Genomic DNA, 17,071 nt, shown 5'->3' with positions numbered 1-17,071 from the left:
TCGCTAGACCACGTTTCTGAGATGGTGCGCGACTGTACGTTGGCACTAAGAGTCGCCTCTTTTCCAAGGGCTGGTGATGCGAAATCGAAGCCCCCCCCCCCCCCCAGAAAAAAAAAGTGCGAATGCAAGAGAATCTCCTGATTCTGCTCGATATGCAGGTACGCGGAAGCAGCGAGTACAATGTTCAGCTGGTATTATCCTACTTTGATTTTACGGCCGTGTGGCAACTCCAAGCGAATGACATAGAAAAATGAAGTTCTGTGGTTCAGTTTAGGTTGTCCGGCTGGGATTGTTTCGCTTTCCTTCACGTTTCATAACTAAGCCTATAAAAAATATAGAAGTGGATACATTTGCAAACGTGAAGCACGGCGGTCACGTTTAGCCACTGTAGACACTCTTCACGCGCCACTACGCGCAAGCGAGAAGAACGGGTGGAAAAAATGTTTCAAAAATATTGAAAGAAACACCAGTGCATTGTACAGCCCTCTCTGCGAACACGTAAGCGCTTAGCGTTTTCCTGGAACAAGACTTTGCATATCTCTCACTTACTGTTCCCCAGGGCATAAGCAAGAGGATAGCCGTGAATCACTAGGTCGAGCAACGGAAGAATAAATCAAGCTCTCTCTCTCTCCTCTACACTGCAACCGACAGCTGATCGTTGCCCCGGCTCCTGTTTCTAAACTTTGAGCAAGAAGCGAGTCGCCTCGAGTTTGTCACGAACGACCTACTTGCACGTTTGGACAACGGGAAACGCGGGAAGCATATAATATGGTTCCGTCCGAGTTGTAGGCTGCGCAGAGGGACCGCACGCGCAAGCGTAAAGTACTTTGCACTCGTACGAAGATTACGAGGAAACAAGGCGCGTGTTTATGTGGCTCAGTGCCAACTAAAGCAACGTCATGCCAACCGACGCAAAAGAAGCGTTCCTGGTTGTATCATCAATCGCCATAATCGCACTTGTCGGTAAGAAGGAATAGTCCATCCCTCCTCAAGATTTATGTCAGTGAATTCTCGACTCGAAGTAAGATGTCTGCACCCTTCAACGCACAAAGCCGCTCATTTAGTCTGGCGGTTCATTTCCCCCCTATGCGGAAACTTGGCTTTGCCCTCTCCGATACTGCTTGGTTTCGACGATTTACTGTAACCACTCGTGTCTGCTACAGACACCCCCAGTCATATAAATTCACGGTTCTATTTCTACTGCTTGCTTTTTCTAAAGCATCCCTTTCTCCTCAGAAGTCTTTCTTTCTGAAGCGTAAGTTTGTCTCGCCAAGGTCAATGAACTGTTTTTCAGCACCAAGAGCGACGGCCCTGGCTGTTGCCGACAACCTAAACGAGAAAACGAATTCCCTTCCGCAAGCCTCACCGCTTTTGAGAGTTAAGGTGAGTGTTCCTTTTTTTTTTAGATTCATTATGAAGAAAAATCTCAGACATGTACTCATTTATTATTGATATTTGGTAAAAACATAGCAAATGTTCACTATTATTGATTGGTGATATAGCACAAAACAGGAATAGAGATTGAGTGAAAACATGGACAAGTACTGTTACTCGTCCTCCGGTCCTGTGTCGCGCTGACATTCCTAATCCTTATGACAACCTACCGTATCAATCTGTCACCTTTCTAATTTACTACTAATTTGCAAGAAAATAGGATGCGATTGAACGGAGCGATATTCTTGAACAACACGGAAATTCAATGTTAGCGGAAGCTAAAGTTATTTTTTTGTTTCTGTTTAAAATACTTTCACGTATGGTTTTTTTTTTGCTTTCTTTTTCAGAGGAACGTAGGCTGCATTGATCACACGACTGCAAACGGAAACCTCTGCTATGTAAGTGATCAAGAACTTGGCATGTTGAATAGGTCTGACATGCACTTGAACACAAAAGAGATGTTTTTTTTTTGCTGTGTCAGGTTTGTTTTTCGGAGTACCAACTATTGCATAATCAAAACAGTGTGCTCGAGCTTGTTGTAACCTAACAAGAATCAGATTGTTGTTGCAATGCGAAATTGTTAGCGTGTTATTAAAAGAAGCAAAACACCGTAGGAGCTCTGTTAGTTTCATAGTCAATAATCTAGACGCATAGCTTACAGCACGTGTTTTTAGCGGCCTACTACGGCACCACGAGATGGCGTATTCAATTCCTGGCAACAGTGGTGACATTTTGCTGCGACGGAAATCTAACAGCCATACGTGTCCTTGCGCGCCTGCATCGCATAAAATCAATTCTGGCGCTTTTTCTGTGACCTAAAAAGTGCGCGTCTTTTTAATATATGCACTGCATTCTTTTTTCTTTGGAAATTCCGTATTCTTAGTGTGTTGGCGGTTTTTTTGACGAATTATAGTTTCTCTTCATGCCATGAAAAACGAAGCACTATTGGTCATCCATCTAGAGCAAAAAAAAAATTATAATTGTTCAGTTGAGTCTTCGGTTGGTCAGGTTTATTCCATACGCCATGCTTTTGCTTTCAGATTGCTAGACTTCATTTCAGTTACTGAAATAGTGCGGCTATTTCAGTAACCTCATCCCCTCCTCTGTTTTTGTGCAAGGTAGACCTTGCACAAAAACAGAGGAGGGTATGAATATACCGAGCTGGTTCTCGCTGAAATCACCATCGTCCCTGATGTTAATGAAGAAGTAGATGATGATGACGGTGGCGTTTGTAATCGGCAATTACGCCTATCTGAAGATCAAGATGAGTTGGGGAAGAATCGGGTGGCTGTGCAAAAGTACATTTCAGGTATAAGATTTCAGACAACTGGCTAAGCAACGCAGCGATACATCCCTCACGCCTTCCTCTTTTCGTGACCCCGCAGAACGCCCAGTGTCCATTTTTCTCCATTGGGGCCTGCAAGGACGGGTTGTGCGCATGCGTACCCAAAGGAACAAACATGGCTGCACTTCGGGAGGTTTGCTACAGTAGCTGCTACGCAAGCTGCACGCACAGCTGTTTTGTCAACGATTCCATGAAGGAAAGCGTGAGATCACCCTGCGACCACGACTGCACCAAGCTCTGTTACGAGAATTAGCAGGCTGTGGAATTGAAAATTGTATTTCGTTTGCCTAATAATCATAAAAGTACAAATGTGACACTCGCAGAGCAGCAGAAAATAAAGCCTCGATCAAAAAATAGCATAAAAGAATTAATATGCCAACCTGATAAGTAACAGTCTAACCCAAAATATCGTCGTTATATATACAAGCAATATCAATTAGAAACAAGCATTTTTGATAAAGGAGTTCGGACGCGTTTAAAGATGTTGCAATTAAGAAACACGGGGAAACATAACGGGAGGAAAAATACAATATCAGTATATACCTCAAAATTCGAAATGTTAGTGTCGAATTCAAACAAGAAAAAAAGACCAGTGACAAATTGTAGGAAAAATAAATCATTAATAAAAAGAAGTCCATCCTATTCCACAATGCGCGCATTGTTTATTTTCCTTTTTATTATGAATAGAACACACAATGCTTACATGATACCTTGACGGGCCATATACACTGCCATTTAGTGTAATCAATGCTATTCCAAAGGACGGCGGGGTTGACTTGAAAGTCCCTTCCTTGTTAAGCAGTCTAAAAGAGTGTAATATTAGACCTTTACAAGTGTTGTTACACAAGCACAGGCTCACAGACATATAGAATCCGATACTTAAAGGGAAGCTGAAACACTTTTCGAAAAAAATGAGTTCTCTGCGGCATTCTACAGTTTTGAGTCCCCTGAACACGAATATCTCGTTCAAAAAGGGCGGAAACAAGCGCGAGCGGCTGTTTTTTCATGAAAACGCGCACCAGCGCCTCAGGGTATCGCGCGAACGCCGCTGTTGCCCGTGATTGGTCGGAGCCGCTGTGACGTCAGTGGCGGCAGTCGCCGGTCGGCGCCGCCGTTTGAGAGCGTAGCACGCTGTTCTGTTCCGGCTGCATAGCTGAGTTGTAAGCATTATGGAACGTTCTCGCTGTCTCGGACAGCTTGTATTTTCGCCGTACATGTTCGAACCGACAGCCGATACGGAAAACGATGGCGGCAACGACGATGTTGAGTGTGCCAAAAGCGAGAGCGATGTGTGCACCTTCTCGCGCGTTGGTAATCTTAGCTGTTACGTATGCTTTTTTTTTACGGGTACAATTCCGCGATGTCAAGCACCTCGCCGCTGCTTGTCTGAAGTCCCGTGGTTTTCTGAGCGTTGATACACGATCGCGAACATAAGTGCCGCGTTTCAAAGCGCGCACATGCAGTGCTGCGAGGTACAGTCATGGAAGTTGCTTATCATACACATCCAGATCGAGATGGTCAGGGGGATTATATGTGCAATATTCAGAATATGGTTTGACGACTTTGCGATTGTGGCTCGATCAAGAATCGGTATGCGCGCTCCATGCTAGTGTTGACATAAAGATATTAGGCAGTTTTAGCACCGCCGTGTGGTAAACATGATAACTGCAACCGTACGTCGATTGTCACTAGGCAAGCCTATACTCCAATTTATACCTCAGGTGCAACGCTGTGGAAGCTACGCACGAAATCCGGTTACCAAAATTTATTACTGCGCGCGTTTCCGTCTATGGTTCGCAGCGTGCCAGCGGCATTTGCTCGCGCGAGCATGCACGTGAAGCTGCCGCGAAGAATGCCGAAAAGAAAATTGATTTAAAAGAACGTGTTAGCAGCCGTATAAGTACACGGATTGTTTCTATGGGTAAATTCTTTTTTTTTTCATTCAGAACTGAGCTTATATATGAAGAGTTTTCTCAAAAATCGGGTCAAGAAACACCGAACTTTTTCTAAGAGCGAACGCAGCCACTGCAAGAAGTATCTCAAGCCTCCACAGCGTTGCACCTGATGTATGAAACGGAGTATAGCAACGCTAGCAACAACGCGTTTCCGCATTTGTCGTAAGGCTATCCGGCTATCGCGGAAATGGTCCGAGCACAGCACAGTTGATTTCGTCGGCACGAACTTATCTCTCCTCACCGCACTGCGCTGCAAGCTTCTTGTCCTTCGGGAACCTGTGAAACACCACATCGTCTCGCCCGCGTGTGTTCGCGCAGCCGATTGCTGCACAGAACGAGGGCATGTTGGGCGCCCTTGGCTGTAGGCACTCACGCAGCACAGAAGGAAAGAACAGTTTACGAAAATCGCAAAACAAACGTGAGCGGCGGCGGCGGCAAATCTCTCGTAGCGTCGTTCAGTAAAGCGCAGGACGGAAAGAGGCATGCCAGCGCATGCCAGCACGCCGGTCCGGCAGCTCGGTCCCCGCCAGTGACGTCACTCTCGCCGGTTCTCTCCTCTGGTAACCTCCTCACCCGGCGCTCCGGGAAGCGATGGGGGCGTGTCCGCGGGGGTGATTTAGAAAGCGATTTTCGCCCCTTATATTAACAAAACGAAGAAAAAAATTTCGGAACCGTAAATTATTAGGTCTGTTCTTCCCAATCCCAGCAATTCATGGAAATTGAAAACCGCTTCAGCTTCCCTTTAACTAGGGCTGGGCAGCCCGGCTTAGCGCGACAAAAGGGACGAAGAAAATACACAAGCCATGTCTCGCTTTTTCGCCTGCCTTCTTTCTTGTGTGCTGCGTCCCGCTTCAGGCATAGCTTCAACTACGCATCCGCACAACAAATAACCCACCTTTTAGTCATTCTGCATACCGACACGAACAGAGTTCTAGTAAGAAGGCTGCTTTGCGTTCTGTAATATGGCATGCGCCCTATACACTCTTCACAAACGAACCCACTTTCCACTCGCCACGTAACCCTGCTCCATATTGTTACCAGTGTTTTCTTTTTCGTCAATAAATGCAAGAATGTTGTCTCGCTAGTTGAATGTCTTTTGTGTGTGTGTCTGTGTGTGTGTGTGTATGTGTGTGCGTGCGTGCGTGCGTGCGCGCGTGCGTGCGCGCGCGCGCGCGGAAGCCGTCCCCGTGCAGAAATGGCATTAGCGGCTCAGTGCGCTTTTCGTCCATGAGTCAGTGCCTATAACTGGATGTGTGCTTTTACTGTTGTTGTATCTGTGCAACGTTTATCAAGCGTATTCTCTTGTTACTGTGCGCCGCGTATCTGATGCACGCGGTCATTGTTCACATGTGCTATTGTATCGCTAGCCAATCGCATGCCTCGGCTGCACCCATGCTCCCTTTATAAGGCGAAGCCACTGAACCGTTGCTGTGTGTTATGTTCATGTTGTTGTCCGAATAAATACTTGACTTCACGGCGTCTCTGGTCAACAACTGTGACAGTAATTATGCGGACGCTCGAGGCGCATTCACGTCTTCGGCGTCCCCGCCGTTATCATCCAGTCCACATTGCAGGGCGTACAGAGCTATACGCGCGGAGGCTTACAGGGTGTCCACAAACGCCGCGAGAGTTTGGTCAGAAAAAAAAAACGAGGAAATGAAGTGGACGCACAGTCGACGCTCTGCCCTATCGCCTCAGTGACGGAGCCAGGCCGGTGTTCTGGCTTCCACTGTTTTCAAGAGTGTTGCGCGCGCGAACGTTCTTAACTGAGCTGATGTGTGTACGTTCTGGCACCTACTAACCGTGAAGGTATACCATATATCCGTCACACCTCGCACCATCGCAATGCGACGCCCACGATGCCACTACCAGCGCTGCTATCGCGCCAGTGTTTTCAGACGCCTGGTAGCTGCTAGGGCGTTGTTCCTTCTGCCCTACAGCAGTTACTTTGCGTGCTGCGTGGTGCTTACACGTCGCAACAGCGTATATTAACAGCACCGTCCGAAGAGTCCAAGCATCACGCTGAACCTTGCAATCACTATCAACACTGCCAGCGTTTTTCTATTTTTTTTTCGCAACTTGGCAACTCTCAGCATCTTTTTTTCTCGAATAGCCCTCGTTCCTGGGCGGAGCTTTAACAAGTGACCGATGTAGGCTGTGGAGGCTGGGGAAAGTTCATGTTTAGCGTATTTGCCTGCTTTGTTTAAAGTCACTCTGCGTAATGCGATTTTTATTATATTGTATTTACGTTTCGTGACTCATTTGCTACGTCTGCCCCCTTTCACGTAACGTATCATAAGAATCCAACAAGCTGATGTTGCCGAGAAGCGGAAGCTGTAGCATATGAAGCAGGGGGTCACGCAACCACACTTTCACATGCAAAAGACGAGCCCTCCTAGCAACGGATTTATTGTGTGTTCTGATAGCGCCATTGAAAGGCCACGCACAGGTAGAATCCCTGGATAGCAGCGCGAACACGATGAGTGGCGACGGGAACAGCTACGTCAATTTGCTCAACGGCGTCGTGCTCAGGCTAGGCCGGACGCCGCGATTACTACGCAAAGGAACCCATGCACAGTCAGGACGCCTGAAGAGCACCTCGAATACGGTCAGCGACGAAAGGAACAGCAACGACAACATATACAACGGCGTCGTACTCAGGCTCGCCTGAATCCAGCTGGAGGCTATGTTACATTGGTCTAGCAGATCATGATCATACCACAGTGTGGTGGTGCCAACCACCACCACATTGTAGAATGCAGCCCAGTTCTTTTTTTTTTTTCAAAGCTTCAGGGAGTGTGGTTTCCCTATCATTTCCAGTCAGAACACAAAGAATCAACATTCCAAAAGATGCCAGTGAGCAAGCGTCACTTGGTTACGCAACGTTGAACGGCATGAATAAGTTCAAATGATTACAGTAAATTACGGTGTCTTGCTTTTCAAGAGCCAGAGAACCTTTCCATGATACTATACGTAGTAGGTAGCATAGAGTTTCTTACTATAACACCTAGACGGAAATCTGGTGCCACCGTCTATGGGAGTTTCTTAAGAGGGCACCGTGCCGTCATGGGAATGACGCTATATGTGTCTGCGAGGCTCGTGTTGGTTGGTGTTGTAAGAGGCTTCGTCTAAAACGTGGATATGGCTACACAAATAACACGTTCTCAAAGTAAAATCTTCATAAAATGTTTCCATTCACGCACATTACATCTTTACTCACCTACAATGCATGACGAAGGGAAGAAAAGCAATAACAGACGGCAAACTGCTTCAAAGCGAAAGTGAATCTTGTCGTTTGTCCTCCAACTTTAGCGGCCCGCTGATACTTCTTACGTAACACATAGTTGTACACGCAATAATAAATTCTCATAGTTAAATAAAACATGTTTTCGCGTAATAATAAAGCTAATACCGCTTTTCACGTGCTGTTTTAGTAGAAAATAAATCATTGTGACAGACGGAACGGTACTTGCCAAGCGCGTCTTCAAGGTGTCCTGTCTCTCCGAGAACGATGCCGATCCGAAGTCACAATATACCGGCATTCCCATGCATACCACAGCGCAGCAGCGCCAGATTTCCCTCGAGGTTATGTAGTGAGAAACTCTATGGTAGGTAGCCTAGATTATTATAGATAACCCGCAATTTTTTACCGTGTAGCTAAATGTCCCGGCGCGTGACATATTCGAGAGCCCTTGCTCCAACGGCCTAGGCTCCGCAGTGACAGACAGCTGACTCCAGCAATTGGATTGAAGCGGGCATACCCCCCAGCCTTGCTTGGCTTTATGAATGATGGCAGGTTGTGCGGCCCACTTATATAAGGCGGAACCCCTGCCGAAACGTTGGAAATGAAGACACAGTTAGTCGGGCGTGCCGTTCCCACGGTAGAAATGTCTATATGTCGTACGTCATGTCGTACGAAAAGTAACTAGAACTCCTACCTGTAAATCCGCTGTCCCTGAAAGTCAAGAAAACAGGAATAACGAATACGCATCAACCATCCTGTTAGACAAGGTGAGCTTCTAGGGCTGCTTTCAGCCTATCTGTGAAACAGCGGCTCATTTCTCCCCCCTCGGTGCACTCTAAGGAAACTTAACTCCTCTGCTGAAGTTAACTATAAAAACATATGCAATTTTTTAAGCTTGTGCTTAATGTTTCGTTTTTTCAAAGACGATAGCCGTAAGTGACTTATGGGTCGAAAAATCCGCTGCCTGGTGTTATCGAAAAATTGACCGTCCGGCGTTATAGCACCAAAATTCAATGTTAACAAAGTTGATGGTGCCACCCACGACCGTTGGATGGAGCCTAATCCACAACTTTTGGTGTTAAGGCAAAGATAATTAAGGCACTCGAACCCACAATCTTTGGTGGGTGTCGAACTCTCGACCTTCGTTGGGACCAAAATTCAATGGCACCAAAATTTATTTTGCTACCGTGGTCGAATCCACGTTCATTGGTGGGAGCCGAACTCGTGACCTTTGTTGTTAATTAAGGTGAGCTCAATAAAAGCCCAGTTACTTAAGGTAGAGTTAAGGCAGTCGAGCCCACGACCTCTGGTGGGAGTCGAACGCACGATCATGGGTGTTAATTAGGGCGAAGTGAATTGATGCACATTGAATTAAGTATAGTTAATTGAGGCAATGACACCCTCGACCTCTGGTGGTAATTTGAAAATTATTTCAGGTACATGTAATTAGGGCAAAGTTAATTAAGACACTCGAACCCACGACCCTTCTTGGGAGAAAACAATAGGAAGTAAAAACGCATTCGAATGAGAATATTAACTACTTTAATTATTGGCACGTGAGTGCGTATTCTTTCGTATTCATCCTCGTTAGCGCACGCAAAATTGACTGTAAACTTTTTTTCCTACCCGGACATCAATTTCTGGCAACAGTAAGTTGGAGAAAAAAATAACAACCTTGCCGCCCTATTAGCATGAAGGTGAAAGAAGAAGAGGAGGAAGGACAGGGCTGACACTTGTTCGTCATTCTCCGACCTATTCTATCTTGACCACCGCCGAAGTACAGGAATCCCGACGGAGGAAGGCCCAGATAGTTTCTTGCAGGAGTAAGTATGCAGTTTGACCCTTCAGGGCTGTTAGTGCACTTTACCGGGAGGTCAACTGTCATTTTCGCGAATATGTTCAGTGCCGAGATTAAGGTTGCGAGGAGCAACTGACAATCTTACCGCGCAGTATTGTCATTCGTGGCTAACAGTCCCGTCCAAACGAGGCCCATCTGTCAATTGGCCTAGAAATGCTGAACCATAATTCTTCGGTAAACACGAATGAGTAGCTTGCAAATGCGTCAATCGTGTTTGTCCGCCATGTGTTGGTTCATTTGAGTCCACAATCCTGAAGTTCAGCAAATGTTGTTTTCGCTACATGAGGCGCAAAACCTTAAAATCTGTTTTAGCCTGCCCATGGGAACGAGCTCACACTTTAGGCGTTGATTTTCATCGTGCCGTTTCCAACACTCAAACTGTCTTCAAGGGTATGGCTGCATTGCGTCGTAAAATAATTCTTGGTATAAGCAACTATTGAGCGCAGTCATGTCTCATCGCTGTGCTTCACTCATGACATTTTTCCCTAAATGTGCAGTACAGGACAAACTTGCTTTCAACGCATTTGATATTTTAGTTGCTTTGGCGGCTAGACAGCAAAATAACAGTACGCACAAGCGAGACAGAACATGAAATTATTCAGTATTGTATTGGTAGAATCAACGAGCGAATAATAAAACCAAAATAATTAGGAATGATAGGAATAAATTATTTGCGATGGTTGTCTGATAGGAACTAACGTAACCGTTCACTTGCAGTTTTCACCTTCGACAGCTTCCACAGCGGCCGTTCTGTGAGCAGCACGGTCCTCACGACGCTCCATGCGTTCCACAATGAGACTACAAAGGTTTGTTCGCTTCTATTAAGCGGATATATTATTTTAAATGGGAGGTGGGGTGTTACGTATTAGGTGTCGAATATACAGAGCTTTTCGTTCGTAACTTCCCTTTACCATTGCCAGGCCGCCTTTTCGGGAGATAATTTAGCATCGTGATTAGCTGGCATCTTCTCTTGTTAATTGCCCTAGAGTAAGGACAAGTTCTCGGTCGTTTCACCCACCAGCTTGTCGTGAACAGCAGGAGCTAACGCACTTAGGCGCAGTCAGAACTTTTGTAGAGGTGGGAGGACGATACATTCCGTACCACAGCAAACTTTTTAGGACCCCGTTGCGTGATCGAAGTACCCCCTAAAAAAATGTATTTAAGTAGCACACTTCGTTATGTATGATTGCGCGCAGCTTTCACGCTTTCTAGGCATTCGACAAATTAAAAAGTTGGCTCGTGGTCGAAAAAAAGTATTCCTACGTTAAACATATTGCCAGAAAATTGGGATGTTGGACATGTGATTAGCGAACGAAGGCGTCGAATAGCAAACACTTGCGATCAAAAACGTTCGAGAACTTGCTGCGCGTAGGCTCAAAAAGGCGCTTCACTTGCCTGAGCGTATAAATTAAACTTAATTTCGCGCTTATATAGCAAAATATCCGCAATTGTCCAAATTTTCTTCAAAATTACAGTTAGTTCTGTTTTATAGCTTCTGCGTACTAAGTACACAATATCATTCAATCACGCGTTATCCATTTTAAAGTGTCAATCTCAGCATAACCCATCTAAGAAATTCTATGTGAATGTTTAACTCTGACCTCCTGTCTGCTTCTTCCTGCTACCCATTCTTTTAGAGAGTAGCACTTCATTTCTGCTGTGCATGTTTTTATTGCATTACAGCCAGCCATTAGAAGACATGGTCGGAGCGCCAAAGGTAAGCGTGCAGAAAAGTTTATGGTGTTTAAAAAATCGCGTTTCCGTATTAGAGGCCGAACTTACAAAGCTTTTCGTTCTTATGAGATCTTCCCATTAGATGGTCGGCTTCGCAAATAATAGGCCCAGTGATCACTAGGTCGCGAAACCAGATCGTGGCCACGGCGGCCACATTTCGATGGGGCCGAAGTACAAAAACGCCGGTGATCCATGCAATGGGGGCATGTTAAAGATCGCCTGGTGGTCAGGATGAATCAGAAGTCTTCCACTATGGCGTGCCTCATAATCAGGCAATGGTTCTGGATCATAAAAAACCTAGAATTCATAATTCAATTGAATAATATGTCCAGCAATAGAATGGGCAGAAAGTTACTCGTGCAAGCAATTTTAGCGTATGAATACGGGCCTTCTTTAGTAAGTACTATCTGCCATTACCTTGCCGCCTTCACTGATGTAGTATGTCCAGCATGAAGAATGGGTCGAATTTTTTATCAGAAACGATTCTGGAGTAAGGACATATTGTGGACGTGCTCCAATCTTTGCATTCAGCATATTTCCTTGCGCGGCCTTTACTTAAGGTATGTGGGTGTCTGCGTTTGCGGAGAATATTTATTCTATTGCACAGGCCGGGGCGTTACGTACTGTGTTACCTTTATGTTACCTGTGAGATAAAGGACATTCATGCAAACGCGTTTCTTGCAAACGACATTAGGCAGATATGATGCCGGCGGCCTCTGCCGCGAACGTGAAAAGTTACTGAGTTGAAGCGTTCTCTTGTGGTGCGCTTGCAACAATTATCCAAAAATGCGTCTGTGGACTGTTTTCGTGATTCTCGTCTGCATTCATCCGCTCTCAGTGGTTGCAAAAGTGATAACTCATGTGCACGAAGGATATTATAGAGCCCTCAACGTTTCAGTTTCCTAAAAATGACACAGTATTCGCAAGATGTTTGCTACGCTAGAATTGTTCGTAAAAATAAAATGTCAGCCAATTCTTGTGCTAGAGATATTATTAGCGAACGTGGCCGGCCAATGGCAAAGATCCCTTACGAACGAACACCTTTGCGAGTGTGGCTCGAAGTAACCTTCATCGATGCGCAGGGGACGCGATTGTTTGTGGTGTGCGTCAGCTTGGCCGGCGTGGTCACCAGCTGCTGCGTCACGGCGCTGCTCGTGATGTACTATTTCGTGGACGCCGGGTGTGGAGAGTTGCCGGACTGGGACTATCGTGGTGATCCCGCCAGTGAGTACTAACTTAAGTGTGGGTACGATTCCGACGTGCTCACCTTTAGGAAATTTCTGTATACAGGCTGAGAATTTTTATGTTGTGTTAAGCCTATAAGGCTACACTGGTTCGCGCCCGCGCGATGATGAAAAACGAAGGCCGCGATTCGAGCAGTCGTGCCTTCCGCTTGATTTTATGCTACTGTGGTCATCCACCGTTCACGGTCGGCTCGTCCTTTCGATAGCGAGGATGGAGCGTCGCTCTGGCCACTGACGAAGCGCGAAAAGGAATAGCATCGAAAAAGGAATCGCCACAAAAGCGCGGCTCAAGGTTATTTTTTCAATACCTGAAAGTAAGAGCTGCCTTATCGATAAGCCGTGAGCTAATCAAATGAGATGATTCTGACAAGTCCATCGTGCCACTTTTATTATTAGCTCCTTGGGCAAGCATGATCACCGGATCTATAACACTACTTGCTTGCATGGGGCTTGCCTAATGAATACATTGACGCAGCAATCTCCTCGTTGTTTCAAAAGCTACGGTGAGTGCTGGGCGCGCGCCGCCACCAAATTGCGTGGCGTTCTCACATGAGAGAAATCTGAGACAACGGAACGTATACAGGAAACCAAGTCTTTTATTAGTAGGACTTGCAGCCTCATAGTACTTTCGTCGTCAAATTGGCTTTCACCTAGTCTAAAGTCACGCGCACTTTGAAACATTGGCTCATGCACGCACGCACTTGGTAGTGTGGATAGCTGTATTACTGCCAGTATTTTTGGTCGCAGCGCGTGTGCGGGAACATTCGAATGTGGTACAAGCACGAACTGGCAGTACAGTTGCCATCGACTGCGCCAAGCGGGAGTTTGAGACAAAGTTTAAAACTGTGCGCCATTCTAGTGACTTATCGCGAGCGACGTGCGCGCAATATTTTCGATACTCTTGCTAATCATCATAGCAGGGCGAAATGTCTCAAGGTTCCGTCTATTTACCTCAGTGACGGAAAAGTTGCTTACCTATGCAATTATTGCGCACGTCGTGCTTCCAACAATGAATAATGTATTGCTGTTTCTTGTTTGTTGCACTTTCTTCACCTTTCGATCTTCACAAACCATCTCTCATTCAATGAACTTTTCTCATTCGGTAGGTAGCGCGCTTTGTTGTGTCTTCTTGACCGCGTCGTGTTTATGGGGCTGTTTCCTTCCAAGACACTTACCGACTAGCTTTGCTGGTGACGTCATTGAAAACGTCAGCATTTCGCCCATGCTGCTTGAACAAGCAAATCACTCGCTCTCGCAGAGTGTAAGGCCATTTGTTTGCCTAGTGCAATAGTGCGAATTGCCCCGAATGCGTGACGCCGCGATAATCGCAGAACGCCAGAGCGCCTGCACCGGCGAGTCCTGCAAGGAGACCAAGTGCGAACCGGCCCCTGACAACACCACCTGCGACGGAGTGGTTCGTTCCTTCGCCGTTGGGTGTCGCTGCTGCCCGGCCTGCGTCGCTGTACTCGGTAAGGGAATGTGGCCGTTAATGCTCTAATAATGGCGCCTGGTAAATAAAGCCCTAGCTATGGTTCGCTCTTCTGAGTTACATGTTCTCTTTTGTCTCAGTGCTGAAATGGGTCACACCGCGAGTAACATTGAAGATCAGGAAAACGCTTTTTTTTTCGTTTTTCTTTCGGGGGCGGGGGGAGGGACAAATACTTCGTGAGTAGGTTCGCCTCATGATAACGTCAAGAGGGAGAAAAGAGGAGGGAATTACACAGTAGTTTGTGCCACCTAGGGAGCGTCAAAGCCGAAAGCGATTATAAGAAAAGCCAACGTAGGCGTCCTCTTTTGATTAATTCCGCCAGACGAACGCTTAATAAAAGCTCCCTTTGTATATGTATACAGATGTTAAAAGCAAGTCTAGCAAAAAACTATGAAAGGCTCTCGAAGCTGAACCTCAGTTCCACAATAACATGGCCATCTGCTTCCCGCCTGACTTTAAGCTGCGCATAAGATTAGCATAGCCAAAATCTAGTGAGACCTTATTTCCTTTCTGGCACGCTTTCCTGGTCCACCTGGTCCACCTGGTCTTACTTTGAAAGTACTACCCAAGCATGAAAGCCCTCACCACATCGCCAAGCGCACATCTGCCTAAATTAACGTCATATAGAACGCATCGCACGGTCTTCAGACCTGTGCCGTCGGTGGCGAGGCATCCTCCACGTGCCGCCTCTCGAGACTTACCACGACTCGCCCACCTCGGCGATCTCTTAGGTCACTATGACGGCTGCCTTTTCACTTCCGGTGACGTGTGTAGCGAAGATGACAGACACTAGCTAACCAACACCAGCGCGAAGTACGGGATCACCGCTAGGGATCGCACTCGGTGTCTTTGCCTTACCGTTGCGTTCGCCGCGCCGACTTCCCACTCCATATATGTCTTGACAGGGTACCTGCATTTTCTCAGATCATAAAGCATATCTGACTTACCTAGAGTGCTCGCTTCAATTTTCTATATAGAATAATCCAGCGTAAGTTAAAATTTTACGTGCTCATCACTGGACATTTTTCTTAATTAGCGACAAATTACCCCGTATATCCTGCCACTCCATAGCTGCTACCACGGACGACATGTGTCTGAAGGAAGTGTCGTTTTATTTCAAAATGGCTATTGAAAAAAGTAATAGGAAAGTCTTCGAAAGAAACACCAGGTACACTTATGCTTACAATAAAGGTTCAGGCGTAGGTGACATTGTTGCTAATATTTATTTTTACAGGCTTGGACGAGGACTGCTCCAATCGCATCAGCGACCGTCGCGATGCTCGGCAGTGTGGCATGGGCCTTTACTGCAACAAGCGCTACTGTACCTGCAAGAAGTACATTAGGGCACCTTGATTTGTTCTAATTAGCGCCACTCACTACGTGTCCGCTGCTTTCATTTCTTAAATGTGCCTGCTGAAGATTGCGCATACATCCGTTTTCATCCTTGGATAGTTTGAGACCATAGCACTTGCTGACATAATAAACAGTTCTGATTATTGAGAAGGGGTAGGTGGATTATTAGTTTGCGTCGCTGGGTAAAATCAAATCCTGTTGTACGTATTTCCAGCATGACACTGCATCATTGTGCTACATTACTGTAAGCTGCTCTCTTTCATGCTAGACTTGAACCAGTTATTTACTTAGGCATTCCTCCAGCTTTTCAGATTACGATTATTTTCTATGAAATCATGCCTACATTTTGCGCAAATATAGAAACTGGCATGCCTCTACCATTGTTATTCAGGCTGTTTTTTTTTCTGATATTTCCCATATTATTCAAGTATCGATGCCCCGTGATACAATCTTCGTTGTACAGGCTTGGTAGCAGTGCTGGTTATCATGAGTTGTCTCTCTGATCTTTCAAAATATCTGCCATATACCAATAACATATCCATCAGAAAGTAGACTACGTTAGAACTATTACAGCTCGTCTTATTAGCAGGATGCGTTTCAGTTGCAGTTTCACTTGCACCATATGCTTCGATTTTTATACTTATAGTAAATATTTTTTATATCTCATGCAGCGTATAGTAAAATTTGGTACTTTCGGTGCACATTATTCGAAGCGACGAAACAATTAATTGCAATGCCCTGTTAGCTAGGACAAATTATTCATTCGTTACCATTTATAATAACCACTCAATAGTATATGCCGTCTCATTTAGCAATTATAGTCGAGCACTAATGAAGTCATGTCTTCATAGCTGAAATGCTAAGATTAGCACCACATTTAGGACCACTTTCAGGACATCCGTTCCCCAATTACACCAAAAATCGCACTGGAGGTATAGCTATGAACAACCCAAATAGTTTGAGCGATGCTTTTAGGAAAATGTTGACTAACACCCATGTATTTCGTAGCAACTTTTATACACGTGTACTTCCCAGTCTAAGCAGTCGTAGGACTCACGCTAAGTAGACATGATTTCACTATTGTTCGCCTCCAATTTTTTTGGAAGCTGTGCAGGAAAATGAATAATTAGAAGGTAATTATTGAACCATTTTGACTAGATACCAGGACATTGCTATTTCTCATGACGAAAGTCCTACAGAAAAGGCAGAACTGCGCTATCTTTCGCAAATGTTTGTTTTTTCTAACTGTTCGGAATGTGAAAAGAACTGCGGACATCAGAGGTAATTGTGCTCTTTTTTTTCTCAGCTCACGTTGTATGAGCGTAACTCACGTGGATGCAATGTTGCAGGCAGGGACACTATTCTTGGTCGAGCACTTACCAGCCGGCAGAACGTCGGTAACTCTTTTGTGGCGT

The 17,071-nt window shown here is 45.7% G+C and overlaps 1 protein-coding gene and 1 long non-coding RNA gene across 2 annotated transcripts; both read left to right on the top strand.

The window, feature by feature from the left end:
• The first annotated feature begins 772 nt into the window (after positions 1 to 772).
• Positions 773 to 6,155, top strand: LOC135899016 (uncharacterized). Its single transcript, XR_010563494.2, has 4 exons — positions 773 to 963; positions 1,295 to 1,383; positions 1,782 to 1,832; positions 2,820 to 6,155. It is a non-coding gene; the product is annotated as an uncharacterized lncRNA (long non-coding RNA).
• Positions 6,156 to 9,662: 3,507 nt separating this feature from the next.
• On the top strand, positions 9,663 to 15,776 carry LOC135899017 (uncharacterized). The gene is made up of 6 exons (XM_065428265.2): positions 9,663 to 9,801; positions 10,554 to 10,642; positions 11,520 to 11,553; positions 12,653 to 12,794; positions 14,146 to 14,283; positions 15,538 to 15,776. Exons 2-6 carry the CDS (start codon positions 10,617 to 10,619, stop codon positions 15,654 to 15,656), a joined length of 459 nt encoding a protein of 152 aa, XP_065284337.1. The 5' UTR covers positions 9,663 to 9,801; positions 10,554 to 10,616; the 3' UTR covers positions 15,657 to 15,776.
• The last annotated feature ends 1,295 nt before the right edge of the window (positions 15,777 to 17,071 follow it).

This window comes from Dermacentor albipictus, chromosome 7, assembly GCF_038994185.2.
Source record: "Dermacentor albipictus isolate Rhodes 1998 colony chromosome 7, USDA_Dalb.pri_finalv2, whole genome shotgun sequence".
NCBI classification, from domain to species: Eukaryota; Metazoa; Arthropoda; class Arachnida; order Ixodida; family Ixodidae; genus Dermacentor; species Dermacentor albipictus.
Note: the sequence above shows the minus strand (reverse complement) of the source record. Positions and strands in the feature narration are given on the sequence as shown.